At 41.1% G+C, this 10,848-nt stretch overlaps 1 protein-coding gene across 1 annotated transcript in view; it reads right to left on the bottom strand.

Moving 5' to 3' along the window:
- LOC143279697 (protein sidekick-1-like) overlaps window positions 1-8,095 on the bottom strand; it is a 56,333-nt gene extending 48,238 nt beyond the window's left edge. The window contains exon 1 of the mRNA XM_076583803.1: window positions 7,963-8,095. Within this exon, the coding sequence (XP_076439918.1) occupies window positions 7,963-8,020 (58 nt within the window). The 5' untranslated portion in view covers window positions 8,021-8,095. The remainder of the gene's footprint in view (window positions 1-7,962) is intronic.
- Window positions 8,096-10,848: the final 2,753 nt, after the last annotated feature.

Here is a 10,848-nt window from a genome sequence, read left to right on the forward strand (position 1 = left end):
TCTGGAAACACTTTGTCTGCCAATACCAATTAATAGTTTGACAGATAGTTTAAACATTCTTACCGATGACAGGTTGAAATGAAAGTCTTTCGGATTAATCCGTATTTCCGGATCATGAACGGTTTATTTCGTTGATGTTCCGGATCCAGAAAATTGTAACTGGCCTCTTCCTGTTTGTTTAAACGTTTGTTTGGGTCTGAAGACGGCATGACGTCGTTCTTCTTCTTCTTCTTCTTCTTCTTCTTCTTCTTCTTCTTCTTCTTCTTCTTCTTCTTCTTCTTCTTCTTCTTCTTCTTCTTCTTCTTCTTCTTCTTCTTCTTCTTCTTCTTCTTCAGAATTAAACGAAACTAAATACAAATTCTGGAGAGAACACACAGAATGAGATTAACTACACCATTGACATATTTACTGCATATGAATATGTTTTTTGGGGTTTGTTTGTTTTGTTTTGTTTTTGTTTTTTGGGGGGGTTGTTGTTGTTGTTGTTGTTTTAATGAATTCTGAATGAACTAGAACAGTTGAAAAAAAATGAAGCAACGACACCTGTCATTTTCGGCAAAACGGGCATCCTTTGCGGAGATACCGTATTTCTAGGGATAGATTAAACTTGCTCAGAAAGTTTCGATGTTGCCAACTCTGTCGGCAAAGCTTTGCATAAGCTTGGTTTTTTTCTTTCTCGTGGTCACGTCGGACGAAACGGCACCAGGCGTTATTCCTTTACTCTCCCCGATGCCCCCTAAAATGGGGTGATGGCCTGAGGTAACACGTCCGTCTAGGAAGCGAGAGAATCTGAGCGCGCTGGTTCGAATCACGGCTCAGCCGCCGATACTTTCTCCCCCTCCACTAGACCTTGAGTGGTGGTCTGGACGCTAGTCATTCGGATGAGACGATAAACCGAGGCCCCGTGTGCAGCATGCACTAAGCACACGTAAAAGAACCCACGGCAACAAAAGGGTTGTTCCTGACAAAATTCTGTGGAAAAATCCACTTCGATACGAAAAACAAGTGAAACTGCACGCAGGAAAAAATACAAAAAAACGGGTGGCGCTGTAGTGTAGCGACTCGCTCTCCCTGGGGAAAGCAGCCCGAATTTCATTGAGAGAAATCTGTTGTGATAACACCAGCTTGTCCAAAACAATCATGCAAGGCACCATCGAGGGCGGGAGAAGAAGAGGAAGACAGCGGAAGAACTGGCATGAGAACATCAAACAATGGACCGGACTCCACACACGTGAGCTGCTGCCGGCGGCTGCCGACAGAGACAGATGGAGAAGGGAGGTTGCGTCTGCGGTCCTCAGGCTTCCCCCAACGACTACTTTGTAGTTATGGGCCTGAGGTGAGGTGAGGGTTGTGATAAAAGAAAAAGTGAAATACAAATACAAATACAAATACTAGAATTTCGGGGTGCGTCCAGTTAACCTTTTTTTTTCCTAAAATTCTCCAGACTTGAAGTTTGCCGCTATTGTGAACAAAAGGTAGAAGCGAAAGGAAGTCTACTGCCTTGAGATGTTAAACGGCATGCACATAAGGGAATCCCCGGGAATTTGGAATACACACTACGGAACTTGCTGCCTGAGAGCACTGTGCGTGTCTTGAAAATGAAGATGACTTTGCCTTCAAGGTAATTTGTACCCACGGATCCATACCATGTCAAAGGTAAACTTGCCTTAGGAAACAAAATGAATTTGGTCATGAATATCACCTCTGACAAAAAAAAAAAAAAAAGAAAAAAGGGCAACATGTTGCGGTGTGCCTGAGGCAATGGCAAAGCCCCCTTTTAACGCGGACTAAAAAAAAATCCAAAAAAATCGAGATACATAGAAATAACAAGACATTTTATCGGCGTTACCATCGCCAATACAATAATCATTTCATCGTGCAAAAAAATAAAAATAAAAAATAAAAATAAATAAAATAAACAACATAAGTTTAACTATGAATTTTCGATGTTTTGCAGGCAGATGTGTTCTGGCCCCGTGGTAGTAAGTCTTCTTGCCTAACGTGCTATATCCAGCCCCGTTTCATTTTCTTTTCTTTTTTTTTTTTTTAAGCTTGATGATATCATTTTTCATACAGAATACACATCTTTACAAGCCTCTACCCTACCCCACCTCCAGCCTTTTTTTTTTTTTTTTGGTGTGTGTGTGGGGGGGGGGGGGGGGGCACGGGGGGGGTTCTTTTTGTTTTGTTTTTTTGTTTTGTTTTTTTGTTGGTTTTTGTTTTTTTGTTGGTTTTTTTTTGGGGGGTGGGGTTATGTTGTTTTTTTCTGGTAATTCCTATATATCTCTAAAGTGTATATAATAATTGAGTCTTTAAGGCCTTGCCTCTCTTGTTTGTTTCCTTGTAGGGGCTTTCTGGTTTTTTGTGGGTTTTTGTTGTTGTTGTTGTTGTTTTGTTGTTTTTTTTTGTTCTTGTACTGATTCAGTGAGCATCGTAAGACCCTACCCAACACCCACGGGGGGTTATCTAAAACTTACTCATTCATCAGAATAATAAATTCGTTTGAAGGGATAAGAGGAGGAGGAGAGACGAGAGAGAGGGAATAGATGGGAGGGGAAAGGGGTGTCGGAGGGGGGATTAAGGCGGCAGGCGAGAAGATGGGGGGGGAGGGTGGCGGGGGAAGGGGTGTCGGAGGGGGGATTAAGGCGGCAGGCGAGATGGGGGGCGGGGGGGAGGGGGGGGGGAGGGGGTAGCGACGCACCTACTGACAGTTTTGGATCCGACGATTTCCGTCATAAAATTTCCGAATGTCACATCAAGAGAAGGAAGGGAGAAAAACCGGAGTTTCGTACTCGGTGAAGCTTTGACGAATGGTCGTAGTTACCTCCCTTAAAGACCTCGTATTCGGGGTTGATGTCCTCTCTAATTGCCTCTTCGGTGGAACTTTCTTTCTTTTGCTGGCTAAAGTGAATCAATACCTTATACGTTATCCCATTCCATAAAGCACATTTAAGTGTTGTTTTTTGGGTTTTTTTCTTTTCTTATTTCATTCTCCTTATTGTTTCTTTCTGTCTTTCCTGCTTTCTACCATATTGGCTAAAAGTGAACTATTTTTAAATCTTACGCGTTCCTCCAGTTTCAGCGAAGCACCTCACCCTTAGACAACTTGCATAAGGTAGTGCATTATAGGGTAGGTATGGGTAACAGCGTCTAATTGAGAACGATTCGTATACCGCCCCACTTCGAAGAGTTCTTAAAGGATTGCATTTCACAATTTCACGTCTGCTTCGACCTTTTTCTAACACTTTGATGAATATCCATTTCCAAGAAACAGTAAAACATCAGCTAGTTCTGACTATTTCCGCGCTCTTTCTTCTCTTCGCGCACCACTACCGACCAAAGTTACAAACGTGTTCTCAAAATCCTTAAAATCATTGGAAGCAAGTTTTAGGACTTGAACTTTAACACAGTTTAAGATAATTGATTTGATCGGATATGTTGAATGCGCACTGCCAGTGCTGGGAGAATTTAAGAAAGCATATTGGTGACAGATCAGAGCGTCAGTTTTGACAGACATATGCTAAATAGTGTCATTTGCAACCAGACCATAGAATATTTTGACGTGAGTCTATTTGCGAACGATGCTGAGCACTCTCAAAAGGGTGTGTTTGTGTGCGGTGTGGGGTGTGTGTGTTTAAATGTCTTGTTTGTGTGTCTGTATGCATGTGAGATCAAAACCAACAATACAACAGTCTTGTGCGATGTTCCAATAATGAATTATGTCTAATGAGTTCAAGACCTGCTTCTGTTTTAACCCTTTCACCGCCAAGTTCGTATTTATGCACAGGCGTGGAAAAGGACCCATGTCACTGAAAGGTGACCATTCACTGGTCTGTTATCCACGAACCTACTGCTCTTAATGTTCGGTGGCAGGATAGGCCATAATTATTTTCTATACATCGCAAGGGGAATCCCCAGCTATTCTTAGCCACTGTCTTTTCTGTGTTTATACCACAAGGGAATTTTGTACTCTAAATTGACTGGTGGTGAAAGGGTTAATTGTCAACATGTACCCAAAGCAAATCGTTCGCAATTAGACTTGCCCGTTTGCATTTACCCTCAGCCACCACTGCCATTTCAAACGTCGACAAAACGTTGAAAAGAATGAGCAGCCGAACTTTTCCTGGTGCAACCAGTTGGAGAAAGCCTTCGAAAACAAAAGAACTACGTTTGACAATCGTACGACACGTTATCTTTACAGTACGTTGAGCTCGTCGCTTCAACTGGACCGTTCGCAGTTACCCATGCCTACCCTACACTCGCAAACGAGTGCAAATGCGCACATACAAACATTCACGCATACATACAAATACGCAGACGCGCGTGCGTACGCACACGTTAAAACACACTATCGCACGCACACATGCACGCACACGCATACGCACGCGCGCGCGTGCACGCATACACACACACACACACACACACACACACACACACACACACACACACACAACACGCACAGTTGTTTCACTCTATCTTATAATGTAATACTGTCTTTCCCAAATGTTTTTCTTTTTACAGAACAACTGGTGTGTGCGTGGTGATCAGTGAAGGGTGTGTGTCAGTTACTCGTTTTTCTCTCTGATATTTGCGGACGGGCATATCAAGTGGTGGCTGCCTTCACCTCTACACTCCATCTCGCTCACTACGATCGGCTTCGGATCCACTCTGTTTAGGCATACCCAGATTCAAACACTCGACTGTTGGCCGCCGTTCTTTCTCTGTCTCTGGACCTTGCGACTGGAATGAACTTCCTCTTTCGCTTCGTCAAGTCTCTACACTCAGCTCTTTCAAGTCTGGCCTTAAAAACCCACCTCTTCCCAAAAAAGCCACCCTTGCCTGCCTTTCCTTGTCTTTAGGTACACCAGTTTTAGAGTTATGCATGCGTGTGAATGACTGGTGCGAAAGCGCTTTGATTTGTCTCTGCACAAGATCCAGCGCTATATAAATACCATTATTATTATTATTATCAAGTGAGCCGAAAGAGAATTTTCTGTTTGGGTTGAAGCAGACAATAAAGTATTTTGTATTGAACTGAACTGAATTGAATACACATACAGGCACACACGCTCGCACTCGCGCACACATTCACACACGCACGCTCTCTCTCTCTCTCTCTCTCTCTCTCTCTCTCTCTCTCTCACACAGACACACACACACACAGACACACACACACAGACACACACACACACACACACACACACACACACACACACACACACACACACACACACACACACAAAAGCACACCTTTTACTTTTTTTTATCACAATGCACTGACCTCCCAAGACCGCTCATGATAGCAGCACCACCAGTAATGATAATAATGATGATTGCAAGAGGCAAGAGACTAGAAGTTTATTCCACGTGCCCGTTTGGGGGGGGGGCGGGGGGGGGGGCAGGGGGGGGGGGCATTCAAACAGCTCTGACTGGCCCACCCCTCTGCTCCCTCTCTCCCTCTCTCCCTCTCCTCTCCACAGGCAATGGAAAGTTATGAAGGGACAGAGAGAGGCTAGGGGAGTGAAATGATCAACAAACAATAGTTTCAGTTTCAGTAGCTCAAGGAGACGTCACCGCGTTCGGACAAATCCATATACGCTACACCTCCATCTTCTAAGCAGATAGATGCCTGACCAGCAGACGTAACCCAACGCACTTAGTCAGGCCTTGAGAAAAAAAAAGGTGAATAAATAATAGATAAGCTTACATAAATAAATAAATAAATAATAATTATAATATAGAAAAAGGTAGTAGTAATAATAATAAAAATAAAAAATAGATACATAAATAAGACAACAATGATGATAAATAAGCAAATAAATGTAAAACACGAAGACACACATTCACACATACACCCACACATGCATAAGAGATATGCACCAAACATGCAGTTTCACAGATATGAAAGCACAGTCAAATACATATAAACGTACATGAGCTCCAACACACACACACACACATTACCTTGCACCTCCTCTACCCACAATAAAAAGTGGTAACTCTGTTCACACACAAGGTACACAACTTCTAGTCAATACTGCTTATGCTACCGATTCATTTTGAGTCAAAAACCATCGAGGCAGCCATGTTGTCCGCATAATCTGTATAGCATATCCAGGAATAAAAGAAGAAGAAAAAGGGCTATGCCAGTCTTGAATATAAGCTTATTTGTATTTGCTCATTTCTTCTGTCATTGCTGCTATGTGCACATGTTGAACGATCGGTATAAGGACAAGCCCGGTGCTTCATTTTTCAGGAAGTGTCTGGGTTTGTTCCAATGTACCTTTTATCTTCCTGGGTGCAAGCTGAATCGGTTATATTAATAGCATTGACCTGAGGTGGTATACCTTGTATATGACGATAGTTAGTACTCTTTTCTTTTTTTTTCTTTTTTTTTTGGTACTTAACTAAAAGAGAACAAAGATGAAGCCTGTTCTGACAGTCATGGCTATGATTTGATTCGTAGAGGGCAGGTTCATGCTGATCATTTTTTTGGTGGTCAATTTTTTTTCTTTCTAAACGTCGTGTGGAACAAAGTTGTGCACCCATAACTGTAAGCTGATATTGTGTGTGTGTGTGTGTGTGTTCCAGAATACGAAGGTTAGAAGATATGTAAATGAAAACATTTTAATAAAATTCACTTACTGTTTTACTGCTGTTGGGTGAAAACAGAGTTAGTAATGAATTATCAGGACAAATACGTAAAAGTCAGAATATGCTTTAAAAAAAAAAAAATCACCCGAGAAGCTTCCCAGAATTGTGATAGCAGGCTCCGCCACTACTTTGCCTTTTTTTTACTCACTTGTGTAAACAAAATGAGTCTAAGTTTTAACCCGGTGTTCGGTTGTCTGTGTGTGTGTGTGTGTGTGTGTGTGTGTGTGTGTCCGTGTGTCTGTGTGTCAGTGGGAAACTTTAACATTGACAGTTGAACCAAATTTGGCATAAAAATAGGAAAAATTCAGTTCTTTCCAGTCATCTTGTTTAAAACAATTTTTTACCTCTGGGAAGGGCACAAAAAATTAAAAAAAGAAGCCTAATTATATGCAAACTGCATTTACTGTTATATTTATAATTTTTGTATTCTCTAAACTTGGCACTTTGACCTCTTATTCTGACACAACAACAAGAGCAGTCATTATTATCATTTTTTGTTCAAACAGGAACTTCTTTTGCTAAGCATGGAAGTTTTATTTATTTTGCAAACGTTTTGGTGCAGATAGTAAAAAAGGGAAATTACTCTGTAATTAATGCTAGGGGACGTAATTTATCACAAGTGAGTCTTGAAGGCCTTGCCTCTCTTGTTCATCCTTTTTTTCAGCAGAAGTTTGTCGAGTTAAAACACCTCCTACATCCTAGATATTTTCAACGTAACCATGGTAAAATGGAATGATATGTCGACCGAAAGACATACATAAAAGACTCTGGCAAGTAATGTTTAGTATAAGATATATAAAATAAAATGAAAACACGTAACCGCTCAAGAGTTGGCGATTAATAACTGAGGGTTGATGTACTGTTATCATATCTGAAATGCTTTCAGGGCAAAAGTTTCGACAGATCGCGTTTATTGTAATGCATCGCATCACATCGTATAGTATCGTATTTCATTACAACCAAAATATGTAACGAAAACTCGTTTTTAATTTAATACCAAGACAGAGAAAGAGAGAGAGATATTGTGTGTGTGTGTGTGTGTGTGTTTGCGTGCGCGCGCGTGTGTGCATATGCGTGCGTGCGTGCGTGTGTGTGTGTGTGTGTGTGTGTGTGTCGAAAGCCAGAAAAACAACAACAAAAAAACGTATGACTCTACAGATAAACAAACTGACATACATGCATGCTAGTACACACACGCATCCACCCACCTACACACACAGGCGCTCGCGCGCGCGCGTGTTCTTTCTCTCTCTCTCTCTCTCTCTCTCTCTTTTCCAATATTCATTAAGAATGAATTTAGACACTTACTCTCTGAGACAACAAACTGCACCAAACAGCTCAAAACAAGAACCGCTGTCCACGCCATTGTAGCAGTCCGAAGCACAACACCATTTGCCACTTCCCTCGTTATTTCTGTCGCGGTGATTGTTTTTGTCCCCTCGCAAACAATATCCACATCCCCGTTTGACCAATATAGGCTGTATATGGGAAGTTATCAAGCGGACGAATCCATTATGCACTCAGAGGGTAGGTCAGGATATAAGCCCCAAAGGTTTGTGACCAGACTGTCATAATTATCATTGATGACATACTCGTGTTGTTGTTAGTATATTTGAACATTGTGTCTTTATTTGATTTGTGTGCATTGAATTTTTCATATTTGCTACAGTTGCTTGTGGCGAATTTTTTTTTTTTTCGGAACCCATCCTCAGCATAGGCTATTTATTCCAGTCTGATGGAATGTTATAGATAATGTTGTATTATAGTGATTATTTATTTATATGTCGAGACTTCTAGAGCACGCAGGCTTGAATTTTTGTTGTTGTTTTCGTTTGTTGTTGATGTGTGTATATGTGAAACCGAAGGTTTATGTTAACAGTCCGGAAATTTCCTGTTAGAGAGAGACATATGGATGTTTGCTCATATTCGTGCATGCCGATGAGCAAATGACCAGCATTAGCTTTGAACTTGCTTATCATTCGATTCCACGCCGTCTCATCAACACAATGTGCACATGTATTTAGTGGTGTTGTGTGGGCTGCAGTGGAAATTGAGCTGGCTTTGGTTTAGCTCAGTTTGACTTTGGTCGGCTTGGGTATTGCTGGGTGTCGCACGTGTTTTCTTGGTATTGTTTGGCTGAGTTTCGCCCGCATTTTCTCGGTTTGTTTTAGTTTGGTTTGGTTTGGCTGAGTATTACCCTTATTTTCTTGGTTTGGTTTGGCTGGGTATTACCCATATTTTCTTGGTTTGGTTTGGCTGGGTATTACCCTTATTTTCTTGGTTTGGTTTGGCTGGGTATTACCCTTATTTTCTTGGTTTGCTTTGGCCGGGTATTACCCTTTTTTGTTGTTTATTTTGGCTGGGTATTACCCTTATTTTCTTGGTTTGGTTTGGCTGGGTATTACCCTTATTTTCTTGGTTTGGTTTGGCTGGGTATTACCCTTATTTTCTTGGTTTGTTTTGGCTGGGTATTACCCTTATTTTCTTGGTTTGCTTTGGCTGGGTATTACCCTTTTTTCTTGGTTTGCTTTGGCTGGGTATTACCCTTATTTTCTTGGTTTGCTTTGGCTGGGTATTACCCTTATTTTCTTGGTTTGCTTTGGCTGGGTATTACCCTTTTTTCTTGTTTATTTTGGCTGGGTATTACCCTTATTTTCTTGGTATGGTTTGGCTGGCATTACCATATTTTCGTGGTTTACTTTGGCTGGGTATTATCCTTATTTTCTAGGTTTGGTTTGGCTGGGCATTACCCTTATTTTCTTGGTTTTCTTTGGCTGGGTATTACCCTTATTTTCTTGGTTTGCTTTAGCTGGGTATTACCCTTATTTTCTTGGTTTGCTTTGGCTGGGCATTACCTTTATTTTCTTGATTTGCTTTAGCTGGGTATTACCCCTATTTTCTTGGTTTGCTTTGGATGGGTATTACCCTTATTTTCTTGGTTTGCTTTGGCTGGGCATTACCTTTATTTTCTTGATTTGCTTTAGCTGGGTATTACCCCTATTTTCTTGGTTTGCTTTGGATGGGTATTACCCTTATTTTCTTGGTTTGCTTTGGCTGGGTATTACCCTTATTTTCTTGGTTTGCTTTAGCTGGGTATTATCCTTATTTTCTTGGTTTGCTTTGGCTGGGCATTACCTTATTTTCGTGGTTTACACTGGCTGGGTATTACCCTTTTTTCTTGTTTATTTTGGCTGGGTATTACCCTTATTTTCTTGGTTTGGTTTGGCTGGGTATTACCCTTATTTTCTTGGTTTGGTTTGGATGGGCATTACCCTTTTTTTTGTTTTCTTTGGCTGGGTATTACCATTATATTCTTGGTTTGCTTTGGATGGGTATTATCCTTATTTTCTTGGTTTGCTTTGGCTGGGTATTACCTTTGGCTGAGTATTACCCTTATTTTCTTGGTTTGCTTTGGCTGGGTATTACCCTTATTTTCTTGGTTTACTTTGGCTGGGCATTACCCTTATTTTCTTTGTTTTCTTTGGCTGAGTATTACCCTATTTTCTTGGTTTGCTTTAGCTGGGTATTACCCTTATTTTCGTGGTTTGTTTTGGATGGGTATTATCCTTATTTTCTTGGTTTGCTTTGGCTGGGTATTACCATTGGCTGAGCATTACCCTTATTTTCTTGGTTTGCTTTGGCTGGGTATTACCCCTGTTTTCTTGGTTTACTTTGGCTGGGTATTGCCCTTATTTTCTTGGTTTACTTTGGCTGGGTATTACCCTTATTTTCTTGGTTTGCTTTGGCTGGGTATTACCCTTATTTTCTTGGTTTGCTTTGGCTGGGTATTACCCTTATTTTCTTGGTTTGCTTTGGCTGGGTATTACCCCTGTTTTCTTGGTTTGCTTTGGCAGGGTATTACCCTTATTTTCTTGGTTTGCTTTGGCTGGGTATTACCCTTATTTTCTTGATTTGCTTTGGCTGGATATTGTCCTTACGTTCTTGGTTTACTTTGGCTGGGTATTACCCTTTTATCTTGGTTTGCTTTGGCTGGGTATTACCCTTATTTTCTTAGTTTGCTTTGGCAGGGTATTACCCTTATTTTCTTAGTTTGCTTTGGCAGGGTATTACCCTTTTTTCTTGGTTTGCTTTGGCTGGGTATTGACCCTTTTTTTCTTGGTTTGCTTTGGCTGGGTATTACCCTTATTTTCTTAGTTTGCTTTGGCTGGGTATTACCCTTATTTTCTTGGTTTG

The sequence above is a fragment of the Babylonia areolata genome, chromosome 3 (genome assembly GCF_041734735.1).
Source record: "Babylonia areolata isolate BAREFJ2019XMU chromosome 3, ASM4173473v1, whole genome shotgun sequence".
NCBI lineage: Eukaryota > Metazoa > Mollusca > Gastropoda > Neogastropoda > Buccinidae > Babylonia > Babylonia areolata.